Below are 18,466 nucleotides of genomic sequence, written 5' to 3' on the forward strand. Positions count from 1 at the left end.
CGAGGATACGGGTAGAGGAGCCTTTAACCCCCTCTCCACCCGAGAAACCAAGGCGATCCCCACCGATATCGGTGCCGGGTACTGAACCCCCCACAAGTTCCTGTGGAGGTGCCAGTAGTGCCTAGCCTGCCTTCCCCTGTAGCTGCGATACCTACACCAGCTTTTCAGGGAGGAACTGGATGGTTTTATCCGCCAGGCAGTGCTCGATGCTTTCCGAGACTTACAGCCATTGATGCCAGCCCCCATACCAACAAAGACACTGGAGCCATCAATATTTGCATCGTTGCTAACCCGATAGGATACACTCATCGTGCCCTTCCGACACAACCCGGGCCACCGATGCCAAAGCAACCCGCAAAGTCTCTGAAAGCCCCGATTCCCATTCCAGGGTCCTCAGAAGAAGAAGGCATGGGCTCCAGTCCACTTTCAACACCGATTCCACTGATGCCGGAACCGATGCCTGGTCAATCAGGGCTCTCGGAACCGAGAAGCCCACGTTTTCCCTTGATGGCTTCAGTACTGCCAAAATCCAAATCAGTTCCACTGCATCTTCCATCGAGGCCATCGAAGGATCCATCGGTGCCAACATGTCCTACAGTACCAACCTTCTTCCTTCCTTCAGGATCTCGACTAGAGACCATTTCTGACACATGGGAAGATGTTGACACAGACACATCCACGGGGGATATCTTATCAGAACCATCTCCTCCGGAAGAAAGGAGAAAATCTCCCCCAGAAGACCTCTCCTTTGCTAATTTTGTAAAGGAGATGTCAGAGGCAATCCCCTTTGACCTGATTACAGAGGAGAACACACGCCATAAAACATTGGAAGTTTTCCAATTTGTTGTTGCTCCGAAAGAAGTTATGGCTATCCCTTTCCACAAAGTGCTAGTGGATCTCCAGCATCATCTCTGGGAGCATCCTTGTACTGTCCGGCCAGTGAATAAAATCAGATGCAACTTATCTGGTTCAGCATATTCCTGGATTCCAGAAACCACAACTACCCCATCAGTCGGTGGTAGTTGAGTCCGACAGAAGAAGACCAGAAGACTGCGCCCTCACTCTTCAACACCTCCTGGCAAAGACCAAAAATTCCTTGACATTTTGGGTCACAAGATGTTTCAGGACTCTATGCTAGTGCCATACATAGCTGCATATGAACTTTAGATGACACAGTATCAAAGGAATCTCTAGAAGCAGGTTCAGGGAATAGCCAACTCTCTTCCCCAACAACAGCAAGATAGTCTCAACGCCATAATACAGAAAGGCCTTGAGGCTGGGAAGCATGAGGTTCGTGCTGCTTATGACTCCTTTGAAACAGCTTCTCGCTTGTCGACGACAGGCATCAGTGCCAGGAGATGGGCCTGGCTGAAAGCATATGACTTGAGATCTGAAGTTCAAGACAAACTGGCTGATTTGCCATGTACCGGTGAAAACCTATTTGGAGACAAGATACAAGATGCAGTGATTCAACTAAAAGACCATAATGAGACCCTGCGGCAATTGTCCACAATTCATACCGGGGCCCCTTCCTCTGCAAGAAGATCCACAAGAAGGGACCCTAGAAAACCATTTTATCACCCACGCAGATACTACCCACTTACATCTCGCATGAGGCCAACCAGGCCGTCTCAGAGAGCACATCCTCGACAGCCCAAGACATCCAGGCCTCAGCCACCACCTCAGACAGGCCAAGCCTCTGGATTTTGAAACCTATCCAGAGAACATCAGCCGCTCCAGAGATCCAGATTTGCCAGTAGGTGGTCGATTTCACCACTTCATAACAAACTGGCTCAACATTACCACAGACCAATGGGTTTTATCCATTATAACTCAGGGATACCATCTAAATTTCCTCGTGGTACCCCTGGATTCACCACCCAATCCACTGTGGATGCAAAAAGATCACACAACCTTTCTAGATTCAGAACTGTCCACTCTTCTGAGCGCCAGGGCTGTGGAACCCGTTCCCTGAGCACAGCAGGGCAGAGGGTTTTACTCCCTTTATTTTCTCATTCCAAAGAAATCAGGCGGCCTCCGCCCCATCTTAGACCTCCGCAATCTCAACAAATTTCTACGAAAAGAAAAATTCAGGATGGTGTCCTTGGGCACCATGCTTCCCCTTCTGTAAAATGGAAATTTGCTCTGTTCTCTGGATCTTCAAGACGCTTACGCTCACATTCCAATATTCCCACATCACCGCAAATACCTGCGTTTCCTAGTGGGACATCAACACTTTCGGTACTGCCTCGGCACCCCATGCGTTTCCTAGTGGGACATCAACACTTTCGGTCTTGCCTCGGCACCCCATGTATTTACAAAGTGCCTAGCTGTCGCTGCGACCCATCTACGCAAGAAAAGCATATACGTCTTTCCTTACCTGAACGACTGTCAATCCAAGCAAGTAGCTCTCAAGCTCACTATCAATCTGCTACACTCGTTGGGATTTCTCATCAACTACCAAAAATCCCACCTGACTGAGTCTCACCTCCTGACTTTCATCAGAGCAGATTTGGACACCACAGTGGCAAAGGCCTTCCTGCCCAACGACCGCGCAGACACACTTTCCAAACTAGCTACGTCTTTGCTCACAAAACACTCAGCTTCAGCCCATCAATTCCTAACGTTACTGGGCCACATAGCTTCCACGGTCCACGTCATTCCTATGGCCAGATTGGTCATGAGAATAACTCAATGGACTTTGAAATCTCAGTGGATCCAAGCCACTCAACCTTTGTCAACCCAGATTCATGTAACCCACCAGCTATGTTTATCACTTCTCTGGTGGACAAACAAAGCCAACTTGCTAACAGGTCTACCCTTCCAGCAACCAATTCCACAAGTGATGTTAACCACAGATGCATCCAGCTTGAGTTAGGGAGTTCATATGAACAACCTCCAAACTCCAGGTACTTGGACGCAGCTCGAAGCAACGTTTCAGATCAACTTCCTAGAGCTTCGAGCTATACATTATGCTCTATATGCGTTCAAGGACTACCTCTCACACAAGACTGTTCTCATACAAACAGACAACACAGTTGCAATGTGGTACTTGAACAAGCAGGTCGGCACAGGTTCTTATCTCCTCTGCCAAGAAGCTGCACAGATCTGGGCCTGGGCCCTTGCACACTCCTTGTATCTCCGAGCCACTTATCTGGCAGGCAAAGAGAACGTAGTAGCAGATCACCTCAGCCGACAGTTCCATCCCCATGAGTGGTCTCTGGATCCTGTGGTAACTACCAGAATCCTCCAACGCTGGGGTCAACCAACAATAGACCTCTTTGCATCCAAACTGAATCACAAAGTGGACAGATTCTGTTCCCTGCACAGGCAACAAAACAAGTTTGCCATGGACGCCTTCGCTCACCCCTGGAACACAGGCCTCCTATACGCGTATCCCCTGAAACTGCTGATAGCCAAAACTCTCGTGAAGCTACAACAGGACAAAGGGTCAATGATACTCATAGCCCCGTACTGGCCTCGACAAGTGTGGTTTCCCATACTTCTCGACCTCTCGATCAGAGAACCCATTCACCTGGGCACAGCACCCACTCTGTTTACTCAGAACCAAGGCATGTTACTCCATCCGAACCTTCAGACCCTATCCCTCATAGCCTGGATGTTGAAAGCTTGATCCTGCAACCGCTCAACCCCTCAACCTTTCAACTGATGTCTCTAAAGTGCTTGTAGCTTCACGAAAGCCTTCCACACGAAACTCTTATCGTTCTAAGTGGAATAGATTTACCATATGGTGCACGCAAAAAGGTATCGACCCTTTTTCCTGCCCCACTCCATCTGTGTTAGACTATCTCTGGCACCTTTCAGACTCTGGTCTCCAGACTTCTTCGGTGAGGGTACACCTGAGTGCCATCTCAGCGTACCACAAAGAAGTTGGGGATGCCCCAGTAACAGCGCAAACCCCTTGTGAGTAGGTTTATGAGGGGCCTACTACAACTCAAGCCCCCTCTATGGCCACCAGTCACTGAATGGGACCTGAATGTAGAATTTGCAAGGCTCATGCGCTCCCCGTTTGAGCCTTTGCACTCCTGCGATGTTAAATTTCTTACATGGAAAGTTCTCTTCCTAGTAGCCATTACATCTGCTTGAAGGGTTAGTGAGTTACAAGCACTTGTCACATACTCACTCTATACAAGGTTCCTACATGACTGAGTGGTCCTCCCTACTCACCCTAAATTCCTTCCCAAGGTAGTTACTCACTTCCACTTGAATCAGTCTATAGTCTTGCCCACATTTTCCCCAAGGCCCCACTCTCACCAGGGTGAGAGAGTTTTACACACCTCGGATTGTAAAAGTGCACTTGCATTTTACCTAGATCATCCTGCAGTCCATAGGAAATCCACCCAATTCTTTGTTTCTTTTGACAACAGCAAACTAGGAGTTGCAGTGGGCAAACAAACCCTTTCCAACTGGCTAGCAGACTGTATCAAATTCTGCTATGAAAAAGCAGGCCTTCCTCTCCCAGGACAAGTGAAGGCGCACTCAGTAAGAGCCATGGCAACCTCAGTAGCCCACTATCATTCAATACCGATTGCTGAGATCTGTAAAGCTGCAACATGGAGCTCTCTTCACACATTTGCAGCACATTACTGCCTGGACAAGGAAGGACACCAATACTCTGCCTTTGGCCAAACCGTCTTGAAGAATTTATTTCCAGTATAATCCCAACTCCTTCCACATCCAATCTGCTGTGATTTTCAGGCTGCCTCATTTTTACCAACAGTACACCGGATGTTGTGCCTGTTGCACAGGTTGTACGCTGTTGGTCCAAACAAATATGAGTCAGCCTATAGCTTGCTAATCACCCACATATGAGGACTACCATCCTGCTTGTCCTGGGAGAAAGCAGAGTTGCTTACCTGTAACAGGTGTTCTCCCAGGACAGAAGAATGTAGTCCTCACGAAACCCACCCGCCATCCCACGGAGTTGGGTACAAACCTTTTATTATTTTATTTTTTCGCTCGCACCTTTTGCTACAAATGAGACTGAAGGGAGACCCCTGTAGCTACAGGGATTATGGCATGCTGGGCATACTCAGTGTGCCAGTCAAAAGTTCTAGAAACTTTGACAGAAACGTTTTCCGTGATAGGGCTCCGTCCAGTGACGTCACCCACATGTGAGGACTACATCCTGCTGTCCTGGGAGAACACCTGTTACAGGTAAGCAACTCTGATTTTTCTTGGTTTCTTAATATGGTGACCACATATCCTAATTAGCTGTTTACCTCTTCTGATGATTAGGCAAGCTTCCCACAAACCAGAATAATAGCCATCTTCTTCACAGGGATAGCCGTATTGGTCTGGTTTAGCCAAAAAAAAAGGCATCATGTGGCATCTTAAAAATTAATTTATTAAAGCATGAGCTTTCGAGGATAGAATCCACTTCGTCTTCTCTCTCTCTCTCTCTCACTAAGTTATTTTTATACTATATTTCCCAAGATTATTACTTAAAATGGTACCTGTGACAACCATGTTATTACTACAGACTAGAACACACAATCTAAAGCTTAGAATGTTCTCAGGGACTAAGGTAAAGATGTCAGAATAACCAGCCATCATTTGGAGCCAGGACGATTTGCTTATTTTTGTTGTTGTTTTTTACAGAAGAATTTTTGGGCTTTCGGCATAACTTCACTCTGGCTAGTTCTATCTCAGCCTTTTTAGTTATTTTTCAGTTTAATTCTCTGTTTATGCAGGTTATATGCCTGGGTTAACACATTTATTTATTTGATTTGATTTATATTCCACTTTTTGACACTTCAAAGCAGATTACATTCATGTATATTGCTGATGTGATGTTTGGCTTATAAGAAGCAGAGGGACAAAAAAAAATAGAAACTGATTTGTTCCATACAGGCTTCAAGTTTTTATTAATTTTAACAACTTTTTTTTATGTAAGGGGTCGGATTATACACACTGTGAAGAATAAATTATTGTGCTTGTTGAAGTCTTATACCCATGATCTGATTTCCTCTTCTTCTTCATAGGGCCTGCACAACACAAGACTCTTGGCTTTTTATGGAGCCATTGATCCTAGAGTGAAATATCTGTGTTACACAATGAAAGTTTTTACAAAGGTAATGTAAACAGAGTCAGTTCAGTTCTCTGATCATAGGTGTGGCATGGTTCCAAAATTATAACATGTGATGAGACAAGTAGCAACTTTCTAGACATAACTGAAGAGAGATTTTGAAGGCCATGGAAAAAAAAGTTACAATAATCAAGCTGTGAAGAAATAAAATTCTGAATGTTAATTGTGGAAGCAGTGTCAAGAAAATGATAGTCTTTAGTAATCTTTCTGTATTATAAAATTGTAAGGGGATCTTGCTAAGCATGCATGTGGCTGGCAATGCTTATCTGGAGCTGAGGGACAAAAAGGGCCACCATAGGAGGCCTCAGGTAGTGGCAAGGGATGGCAGGATCAGCACCACAGTGGCAGCATCACTAGCGGAAAGACTGGTAGGGTTTCCTAAGCCCCACCCGCAACAGGAAGATGAGGCCTAAAGGGGAGGGAAGACGGGGGAGGTGGTTGAGTGAAGGGGAGGGAAAATGGGGGGAGATGTGGGAGGAGGGAAGAAAGGAGGGGGTTGAGTGTTGGGAATGGGATGAGTAAGAGATGAAGGGGTGAGAGGGAAAGGAATGGAGGGTGGGTGAGAGGGAAGAAATTTAAGAAATGGGAGCTGCCACTAAATTTTCGTTAATTGTAGGAGTATGAGACTAAGAGGAGTTAGGATTGCTTTGTCTTAGGTTTTACTCTCTTATTCTATGTTTTATCTATTTTGCATTATATTTTAATTGTTAATTGCATGTATTTTTGCAAGGCATTTTAGTTAACTACTTTGATTTTAATTAGAAAGCTGTATAAAAAAATAAATAATAGAAAAGGGAAGAGGGGAAGGTAAGGGAAGGGGGAGAGTAGGGGGGAAGAAGGAAGAAAAAGGGGAGGGAGTCGAGGAAGGTGAAGGAGGGAGGTGAGATAGAGATGATTGTATTTTATGAATGTTTTCTTGTAATCCTCCCGAACATTTTTCATGGAGGAGGGTGAATATAAAACAATATATAAATAAGATGGTAGGGGGTGTGTGTTGGGGAGATGTTGGGTTGAGTGAGAAGAAGGGAGAGAAAATGGGAATGAGGGGAGAGGGTAAGTGATAGGGAAGGGAATGAAGAGAGTGAGAAGGAAGGGGAATGAAAGAGGTGAGGTGGTAGAAGAAAAAGTGAGATAGTGGAAAGTGAGAGGGGAGAGAGAGGCATGGGAGTGGGGAAAAAGCCAGAAGGGGACAAACTGGAGAATGCAACGGTGAAGATTGTACCCCTAGTTTCCAGTCCACAGAGGAGAACTATACCAATGGAATTAGCGAATGAAGCAAGCAGGGGCACAGCCAAAAATATGGATTAACACATGGTAGAGATGTGATAGGCTAGAAAGAGTTCTGAATCAAAGGTGTCAGGGTTAAGGATTTGAGGCAGGTGTGAGGTCAGAGTTGATGGATACTGAACTAAAACGATGAGGGACACTTCCTAGAAGCCTCTGGCTAGACACATCCTGTTTCAGGAAGTTAAAGAGGAACTACCATGAACTTGAATTGTGGAAAGCACTAGAAACAAAACTGTGCAATTAAATAAAATATATTTTTGAAGGTTTTTTTTTTTTTACTTTTGTATTGAGGTCCTCTGATACTGTGAGTCATTTTAACAATGATGCCATTGAGGACATACATTCTCACGCCAGTAAAATCCATTATCACAGAGACTTTTACCTGCTTTGTTATACATTGGGGCAGATTTTAAAACCTACGCGCGCGGCGTACATTTGTGTGCGCAACCCGGCACGTACAAATGTACGCCCGATTTTATAACATGCAAGCGCAGCCGCGCGCATGTTATAAAATCAGGGGTCGGTGCACACTAGTGCACCTTGCGCATGCCGAGCCCTCAGGGAGACCAGCTGGCTTTCCCCGTTCCCTCCGAGGCCACTCTGAAATCGGAGCGGCCTCAGAGGGAACTTTCCTTTCTCCCCCCCACCTTCCCCTCCCTGTCCCGCCCTCCAGCCCAAACCCCCCCCCCCCCCCCGGTACCTTTGTCTCAGAAGTTACGCATGCTGGCCCAGTGGCCTTGCAGAGGCCTCTGGCCACACCCCGGACCACCCATTTTTTTTCAAGCCCCGGGACTTACACGCGTCCCGGGGCTTTACGCGCGCCGCTAGGCCTTTTGAAAATAGGCCTGGCGCACGTAACACCCCTATGTGCGTAAATCCTCCTGGATTTACGCCCATATGGCTTTTTTTTTTTTTTTAGTTAAGTTTTATTGGCAACCTAAACAGTAACATAGCCATACCAGCCACAAATACAAACAAATGATACTTTCAATAAAGCTTTTACAACCAATGTCTCGCCATGCTTTTTCATTTTCCCCCCCTTCCCCCCTCCTCCCCTTTCCCACCCCCCTCCCTTTATCTTTCTCCTTGATGTATAACTGTTCCTTTTTGTGAGAGTCAATTAATTTTCAGTCTGCATTTTGCCGAATCCTAACCCATATGGTTCTTCAAATCCTAGTATGGCGTCCAGTCCGAGTCTAACACCCCTTGTGGTATTTCTATACCCAAGGAATCTCCCTCCTCTCAATTCACATTGTACCAATGCAAGAAGGGCTCCCATATTAGAACATGTTTTGCCACTGCGTCCTGCTGTTGAGCCCTTATATAGTACACCAAATGCATGAGCCACAACCTCTGTATAACAGTCTCCGCTGCTGGTGGTCTGTCCTGTCGCCAGTGTGCCGCCAGTTCCTGTCGGGCCGCACTAAGCACATGATGCACCAATGACCTCATCTTTTTTGACCACATCCCTGGAAAGTCCGACAGGAGAAAAATTGCCGGAGTAAAAGGCACCTTAATAGGTAACATTTGTGTAACCACCTGCCGAACCCATTGCCAAAACGGCACTATCTTGGTACATTCCCACCTGCCGCAACCCAGGGTCCCTGCAAGACTGGTGGAGGACGCCTCATTCAGGTGCTGGGAGAAGGGAGCCGCGCGGTCGGCGCACGAGCCCGTCGGGGTAAGGCCCATTATTTCTCGCACTTACCTCCGAGGGCCTCACACACCGATCGACCACGTGTCTAGCCGCAGCCGTCTGCTCCGCCGAGATCTACACACATAGACGAGCGGAATCATCCTCCCCCCTCTCAGGGCGCGCCGATCGATGACATCATACCCGCGCGACTAGAGGGGGATTTAAACTGAGGAACCTCTCCCGGACGCCCTTTCTGCCGCGACCCAGGGTCCCTGCAAGACTGGTGGAGGACGCCTCATTCAGGTGCTGGGAGAAGGGAGCCGCGCGGTCGGCGCACGAGCCCGTCGGGGTAAGGCCCATTATTTCTCGCACTTACCTCCGAGGGCCTCACACACCGATCGACCAAGTGTCTAGCCGCAGCCGTCTGCTCCGCCGAGATCTACACACATAGACGAGCGGAATCATCCTCCCCCCTCTCAGGGCGCGCCGATCGATGACATCATACCCGCGCGGACTAGAGGGGGATTTAAACTGAGGAACCTCTCCCGGACGCCCTTTCTGCCGCGACCCAGGGTCCCTGCAAGACTGGTGGAGGACGCCTCATTCAGGTGCTGGGAGAAGGGAGCCGCGCGGTCGGCGCACGAGCCCGTCGGGGTAAGGCCCATTATTTCTCGCACTTACCTCCGAGGGCCTCACACACCGATCGACACTATCTTGGTACATTCCCACCTGCCGCGACCCAGGGTCCCTGCAAGACTGGTGGAGGACGCCTCATTCAGGTGCTGGGAGAAGGGAGCCGTGCGGTAGGCGCACGAAGAAGACATCGCGGTGAGTGCAAACCACTCCCCCTGAAAGGCACACTGAAAGGCACCCAGCCCTTGAAAAGGCTGCGTGAAGCCCTTTAAATCTAAATGCTCACAGACGGCGTCGCGCGCCGGGCGTCGCGCGTCCGAAGGGGCGCGACCTAAGGGGCCTGCCCCTTAGCGAGCCCCTTTGTGAGACTCTGGTGAGGTGAGGTCAGGGTGAGACTACAATAGTAACCCATACCATCAATACTCAGTCTCGCCACTCCTTCCAAATCCTAGCACACCTGAACTAGACAGACAACAACCCTTAGCACATCCTTCCACTCCAGCAGTCACCTAGCATCTAGCAGTCATCCAGCGCTCATCCTTCCACTCCAGCAATCATCCAGCTTCATCTGACTGCATTCGCCCAGCATTCATCCGACTGCATTCGCCCAGCATTCATCTGACTGCATCCGACTGCATTCGCCCAACATTCATCTGACTGCATTCGCCTAGCATTCAACCGACTGCATTCGCCCAACATTCATCCGACTGCATCTGACTGCATTCGCCCAACATTCATCTGACTGCATTTGCCTAGCATTCAACCGACTGCATTCGCCCAACATTCATCCGACTGCATTCGCCCAGCATTCTCCTGACTGCATTCGCCCAGTATTTCTTCTGACTGATAAGACTGCTGATACATCTAATCATGGGAATCCTCACAATTCCCATCATCCACAGCCACAAGTGGAGAGCACCTAAGCCCCCCACTCCCCCCCATCACAACCGTCAACAGAGGCTAAGGCCTATCCTGCTGACACCGGTCACCCAATTTCTAGGGCTGACGCTCTTCTCTCTCACGCTTGTTAACGCACAATCCATCTCTAAGAAAACTCATATACTCAATGACTTACTATCCGACGCAAAACCAGACATATGTGCCATCACAGAAACCTGGTTAAAACCCACCGACACCGCTCTAATAAATCAGCTACCCATCCAGGCATACGATCTTCTCTCCATACCCAGACACAAAAAAAGAGGAGGTGGACTTCTCCTTGCAGCCAAAAAATCACTAGGTCTGGCTTTGCAGACCTCAAATAACCTATCAAACATCGAATTTGCGCTCTTCAAATCAAAACACCTGACGATTGGTTTAATTTATGCCCCTCCTGGAATACTGGAATCAGACCCATCATCAATCATAGAACTCACAGCAAAACACCTAAACTCCAGTAATCCTACCATACTCATGGGAGATTTTAACCTCCACGTAGATGTCCAACCTCAGTCCACCAACTGTAAAACTCTTCTCGCCTCGCTCAGCAATATGGGTTTTAGACAGATTGTGACAGAACCAACCCACAAAGCAGGTCATACGTTGGACCTTATCTTCATAAACGATGGAATCACAACACACAACATCCCCACTTGCCTTCCAGTACCATGGACAGACCACAGAATCATAACATCGGTGTTAGAAATAAAGGAGATCTCCCCGCAATCCACACAATCAATAGCCATCTCCATCAGGAAACAATGCTCTGGAGACCAACTCAGTGAACAACTGGCCAAGGAACTAGTGCATCTGGACCTCTCCGACGCCAACTCAGCAACTTCTTCATGGACCAACATCACTAAAAAGGTTGCAGACCAAATGTGCCCCATGACGACTAAATATATCAACCCTAACAAAGACAACAGGAAACCTTGGTTCACTCCTGAGCTGAAAAAACGCAAACATGAATTGAGATCCAAGGAACAAAATTGGCGAAGAAACCCATCTTCAACCACCCTCCTCATCTACAAAGAGTGCCTCAACTCATACAGAAATGACATCAACAAAACCAAGAGAGAATTCTTCTCCAAAAAGATCCACCACCTCATATTTGATTCAAGAGCACTTTTCTCATACGTTTCTACCCTTACTAAACCTCCTGCGCCTACCATTCCAGACGACCAAGCTCTCAACAAAGCGAATGAACTAGCTGCCTTCTTCGACAACAAAATCACATCACTCCTAGCCCCCCTCAAAGGAGCAGCTACACTTCCAAACCACATTCAACAATCAGCTCACTCAACCGCTCAACAATCTTTGGACACAACAGATCAACAGCCTCCGCACTCAACCGCCCAACAATCATTGCACTCAACCACCTTACAACCCAACACAACCCCATCAGTGCTGGACAAGTTTGATCCCACATCTACTCTAGAAATAGAGAACATTCTCAAAAAAATAAAACCTTCCTCTCACCCATCGGACCATATCCCTTCAAACACCCTGAGTATGATCACCAACACCATAGCCAAACCTGTTGCAGACATCATCAACTGCTCTCTCACTCAAGGTCAAGTTCCCAACCAACTCAAGTTAGCCATGCTCAAACCGCTCCTCAAAAAACCCAACCTTCCCACCTCAGATCCAGCCAACTTCAGACCTATAGCAAACCTCCCTATGTTAGCCAAAACTATGGAAAAAGTGGTTAACAAACAACTTTCAGACTTTCTTGAAGAAAATAACATCCTCACCCCAAACCAATTTGGTTTTCGTAAGACTAGGAACACAGAATCGCTATTAGCCTCACTATCAGACACCATTATCTTTAATCTAGAAAAAGGCCAACCTTGCCTCCTCGCTCTCCTGGATCTCTCTTCAGCGTTCGATACTGTAAACCACCCGTGCCTCCTGCAACGCCTAACGGACATTGGCATTACAGGAGCAGCGTTCAACTGGTTCAAATCTTTTTTGGAGGACAGATCATACAAGGTCAGGATAAATAACAAAGAGTCTCGTGCCATCGAATCTAAAAGGGGAGTTCCGCAAGGTTCATCCCTCTCCCCGACTCTCTTCAATATATATCTTCTCCCTCTCTGCCAATTACTCACCAACCTCAAGCTTATACACTTCCTGTATGCGGATGACATACAAATCCTCATCCCTATAGAGGACACACTACACAAAGCCATGTCACACTGGAGTAAATGTCTCGCAGCTATCAACAACCTTCTCACCAGCCTCAACCTAGTCTTAAACACAAACAAAACTGAAATCCTCATTATAGCACCGGAAAACTATGTCCCATCCACTCCTCCGAACGCCAACCAAAGTCCGGATACCTTTTCTCAACAAGTAAAGGACCTGGGAGTCATCTTAGACGGTGGATTCAGCTTCAACAAATTCGTCAATAACACAACAAAAGAATGTTTCCTTAAACTACAAACCTTAAAGAAACTAAAACCACTCCTTCTGTACAGAGATTTCCGCATGGTTCTACAAGCCATCATACTCCCAAAACTGGACTACTGTAACTCTCTCCTCCTTGGCCTACCAGCTTGCACCACAAAACCACTTCAGATGGTCCTGAATGCCTCGGCAAGAATTCTCTCAAATGCCAAAAAAAGAGACCATATCACCCCAATCCTGCATCATCTACACTGGCTCCCGATAAAATACAGGATCCAATTCAAGTCCTTAATGATGATACATAAGGCCTTACATAATATCGCTCCACTCAATTTAACATTTCAAATTCAGCTACACACATCAGTGAAACCAACTAGAAGCGCATATCAGTACAGACTAACCACACAACAGGCGAAATCCTCCCTGAGGAAACGTGCTCTATCCACAGCGGGCCCTTCTCTCTGGAACTCGCTCCCTCCGGACCTTCGCCTTGAACCGTGCCACGCTACATTTAAAAAGAAACTTAAGACTTGGTTGTTCGAACAAGCTTTCCCATAGAACTAATGAGCAAGAAAAAAGGCATTTCATATCCTCCGTATCTTCCCCAGCTTATATCTCTCTGAAGAAATTAACACGAAACTGTACTTAAGCATATGCAACACTATATTTTATCCTGTTACCAGATTCTATCAAGTTCAATGTTATTTACTTACTTATGTACTTATTAACCTGCCTTTTAGTTATTAACTGGTTAACCATATTATATACCTTTTCTCAAATTAACTATTTTATGTTTATTTATGTTTATTTATGTTTATTTATGTTTTCTCAAATTAACTATGTTCAATGTAAACCGCTAAATGTTCAATGTAAACCGCTAAATGAAGCGATAGTTACGGTTCCTTAGCGATAGTTTTGGTTCCTTGTAAACCGGGGTGATATGTATACTATACAGGAACCCCTGTATATAAATTCTTTAAATAAATAAATATGCAAATATGTACCCGTCTGTGTACAGTTCCTCCAGCATTTCTCATCCTGTGCTGGGTACATGGTGTGCAGTTTAGCTGGCGTAAGGTACCACCTTGATAACACTTTATAATTGGTTTCCATAATGCTAGCGGAGATAACTCCTTGGGATACTTGAAGGAAACAGGTATTCCATCGTGTCACCGTCCATTTTGATTGTTAAGTCCTTTTCCCACGCCTGCTGAAAGTGGTGTATGGTCAAGTCCAGTTCAGACAACCACACATAAATATTGGAAATTGTACCTTTCAACTCGTCTGTGTGGCAATACAAGCTTTCAAAGGCCGAGCTCTGTCTGCTCACATTCTCTTTAATGTATGGATCTTGAAGACAATGTCTTATCTGCAGATAATGGAAGTACTCCCCTCTGGGGAGACCAAATTTACGTTGCAATTCCTCAAATGTAGATATGTGAGAGTCCTGAAACAGCTGTCCATACCTCAGTATCCCCCATTTACTCCACCTGTCCAAACCAGTTCCCCCCTCATAAGCCCAGCATCGTTGCTTGTAAAGCCCAATAGGTAACAAGGGCGTCACCATCTCTCTCCCCGTCAGCCTCATTCGACACTGACGCCAAATTTTCAGCGTTGCCTGTGTAAAGGGGTTCTCTACACCCTTATTTTTCCCTTTCGGTATTAGCCCCCATACCCTCTGATATAAATGCATTCCTCCCCCCAATTCTTGCTCCAATTGAGCCCAAGGTTTCAAGATTCTCCCTGCTGACCATTCTGGTATTACCCTAAGTTGAGCTGCTTGGTAATACTTAAGAAAATTGGGAATTGCAAGACCCCCTTCCGCTCTAGGTCTATACAACACCCGCCTCGCTATGCGCGGAGGCCTCTTTCGCCAAATGAAATGAAATACTTTGGTCTGCAGTGAGCGTAGGAATGTAGAGGGCACCTCTATCGGCAACGTCTGGAAGAGATACAACCATCTTGGTAACACATTCATTTTTATCACTGCGATTCTCCCCAGCCATGATAGCTTATATGGAAACCAGATGTCTAGGTCTCTAGTCATTTGCTCCATCAGTGGGGTGTAGTTAAGGCTAAAGAGCTGTCTCCAATTTGCCGTCATCTTAATCCCCAAGTATTTTATCCCCTTCAAAGCCCACTTAAAGGGAAATTTATCTTGCACTTTGGGGATCTGTGATTTGGCAAGAGATACATTCAGAATCTCAGTTTTCGCTAAGTTCATCTTAAACCCGGATACCGAGCTGAACCTGTCCATTTCCCTAACTAAAACAGGTAATGTACGCTGTGGGTATGCTACTGTAAACAGAAGGTCATCCTCAAATAGTGTGATCTTAGATTGGCCTCCCCCAATATCCATGCCCCTTATTTCCCCGTTTTGGCGAATAATAGCCGCAAAGGGCTCCATAAACAGTGCAAATAAAAGGGGTGAGAGGGGGCACCCCTGTCTGGTTCCCCTCCCCAGTTCGAACGGGTCAGAATAGGAGCCATTCACTTTAATGCAGGCCTTGGGTTTGGAGTACATTGTCCGAAGCCATTGTTGAAAATTGTGACCTAACCCCACCTTTCGCAGAACCCCAAACAGAAACCCCCAGTGTACCCTGTCGAAAGCCTTTTCGGTGTCTACCGCCATTAATACCAAGGGGACATTCTTTTCTCTAGCGGCCCACATCAAATCCACCACTTTTCTAATATTGTCCCCTGCCTGTCTGCCCGGAATGAACCCCGCTTGATCAGGGTGAATAAGGGAAAGCAATACCATATTTAATCTGCGCGCCAATACTTTAGCTAAAATCTTTAAGTCTACATTAAGCAGGGATATTGGCCTATAAGATCCACAGAGCGATTTGTCCTTGCCCGGCTTGGGCAGTACTGTAATTCCCGCCATGCTCATTGACTCGGGTAAGGTAGACGTCTCTAAGAGATCGTTATAGACCCCTTGCAAGTGTGGAATGAGTAGATCCTTATATTTTTTATAAAATAGCCCAGTAAATCCGTCCAACCCCGGGGCCTTATATATTTTCAAGGTAGAGATAACATCAGAGATCTCCCCCCTAGTAATTGGCATATCCAGAATCCTGGCTTGATCATCCCCTAAGCATGGCAAGGTTATCTCCCCCAGGTAAGCATCAATTTGTTCTGTCGTGATGTTGAGCTCCTCAGTATATAGCCCTTGATAAAATTGGGCAAACCTATTCCTAATTCCCTTATTTTCCATGATAAAATTACCTGTGGGATCTTTGATTTTTAATATAGTGCTTTGTGCTATTTGTTGTTTCAGTTGCCCGGCCAACCACTTGCCCGGCTTATTACCCTCTAAAAAGCGGATCCCCCTTCTATGATCCAGCTTATCCAAAATCTCCCCATCCAACAATGTACATAGTTCAGTGCGTTTCTGGTCCAGGGCAGCCCATATGGCTTTTAAAATCTGCCCCTATGCATACTTGCAACATATTTTCATTTCAAAGTAAATGTTGGAATTTGAATGAATTTTTGCTGAAGTAACAAATAGTTACATAATAGATGATGGCACAAAAAGGACATTTGGCCCATCCAGTCTGCCCAGTTATTTTGTCCACACTTCCAAACATATATCCAGCTGCCAGCTACAGAATGTGAACGCCTGCAAAATAGTTCTCCTTATCCAAGACAGTCAATGACACATGTCATTAATGACCTGTTTATTAAACAGAATTGCTCTTTGTTAGCTGGATTATATATTAAAGTGTTCAATAAGATCTTGAAAAAAAGAAAATATTTGTACTTTGATTATATCGTTGTGTTGCTACTGCTTTTTTGCCAACCTACATAACTACAGTTGCGTTCATGGTAGTTCTCCTTTAAAACAAAGCTCTGAGTTCACTTGCTCCAAGCCATAGATAGTCATCCTATAAGTTTATAAATCTAACTGACATAAAAACTGTAATTGAGACTAAAGGATGGAATAAATTGTCCAAGCAAAGGGGCATCAAGACAGAAGAGCAGCGCCTGATAGATATCTGACATGGGCTGAAAGCAGGATTTGGTTATCATAAAATGTTGATCAATGCAGAGGAAAAGATTATTATCTACCTGCACTCTTGTGAAGGAACCAGATTGAAAGTGGATAAGAGTATTGCTTAGGTCCGTGTTTCCCAACTCTCTCCTGTAGACCCACCTAACTAGTCGGGTTTTCAGGATTGCCCAATGAATATGCATGAGAGAGATTTGTATACCCCTGAATATGCAAATCTATCTCATACATATTCATTATGGATATCTTGAAAACCCAACTGGTTAGGGAAACTCTGGCATAGGTGAAAAATGATCAAAAGATAAGAGGATGCCACTGTGACTGTTTTACTGATAAAAGGGGAGCTTGGTGATGGGCAGGTAATTGGGAATAGATGAAGAGAAGATTTTTTTTATTTTGTAGAGAATAATGAAGTTTGCAGTTTTCAAGGATTCAAAAAAAAAAAGCTAAAAAGGAATGATTAACAAGTTTATCAATAATGAGGATAATTTCCAAACATCCCACATAACTTATGCTGCAAATGTACACATTACAGCAAATTTCAAAGCAAAGTTACAGTCATATGTCACTTTGAAATTATCTTACCAAATGTATCCCGAACAAGTTACAACTGCTATTTTGATGCGCAAAAACTTTTCCTGAAAATATACACCCATGCAGTTGTATTTTACAACATATGCGCTTAAGTCCCAACCCCTCTCTAACTCCACCCCAGGAAATGCCTCTGTTCAGTCTGGGAAAATGTAAGTGTGAACATGACATATGTGCATAAGCTAACCCACATATTGAGCAGGCAATTTTGTAAAAGATCGTTTCTGGGCATAACACTGTTTTATCCGCAAAAGTTCCTCTGAAGATAACCCCATATAGGTGGGGAAAAAATGGTAAAATTGGAGGAATCGGAAAGAATGGTTTCCATGGGCAAAAGATGCTTTTTTGTCAGATTGAATAATGTCTCCTAAGAGATGAGTGTTAGTGGTGGTGTTGTGGGGGGGTGGGGGGGGTGATGCATAAGTAGACAGGATGACAAGCAGAAATAGGAAAAGCGGCTGTCATTCTGTCATTTCAGAAGAAAGTGAGGTGCATTGGGAAGCACGTGCTTTGTAAATGTTCAACTTTTTTTTTTGTTTGTGTTTTTCCATCAGATGTGTGATATTGGAGATGCATCCAGGGGAAGTCTTTCCTCCTATGCTTATACTCTCATGGTGCTTTATTTTCTTCAGCAAAGAAAGCCATCAGTTATTCCTGTTCTTCAAGAGGTATGTGGAGAAAGAAAATTGCCAGTGATAAAGTGTGTGGGTAAAGTGCAGCATGTAACAGTTCTCTGCGGACAAGCAGGCATGAAACAACCATTATGCGTGGGGTGATGTTATCTGACAGCACCAACATAAACCCAACTCTGAACGCAGTAAAGAATTAACTGAGCATATGCGAGAGTTCA

The 18,466-nt window shown here is 45.6% G+C and overlaps 1 protein-coding gene across 8 annotated transcripts in view; it reads left to right on the forward strand.

Annotated features, from left to right (window-relative positions):
* The window catches only part of TUT7 (terminal uridylyl transferase 7), a 575,072-nt gene that overhangs the window by 417,866 nt on the left and 138,740 nt on the right, over positions 1–18,466 (forward strand). For all 8 annotated transcript variants that reach the window (XM_029617137.1, XM_029617096.1, XM_029617130.1 and 5 more), the window contains 2 exons: positions 6,006–6,095; positions 18,171–18,284. In XM_029617137.1, the coding sequence (XP_029472997.1) occupies positions 6,006–6,095; positions 18,171–18,284 (204 nt within the window). The remainder of the gene's footprint in view (positions 1–6,005; positions 6,096–18,170; positions 18,285–18,466) is intronic.

This window comes from Rhinatrema bivittatum, chromosome 1, assembly GCF_901001135.1.
Source record: "Rhinatrema bivittatum chromosome 1, aRhiBiv1.1, whole genome shotgun sequence".
Lineage (NCBI taxonomy): Eukaryota > Metazoa > Chordata > Amphibia > Gymnophiona > Rhinatrematidae > Rhinatrema > Rhinatrema bivittatum.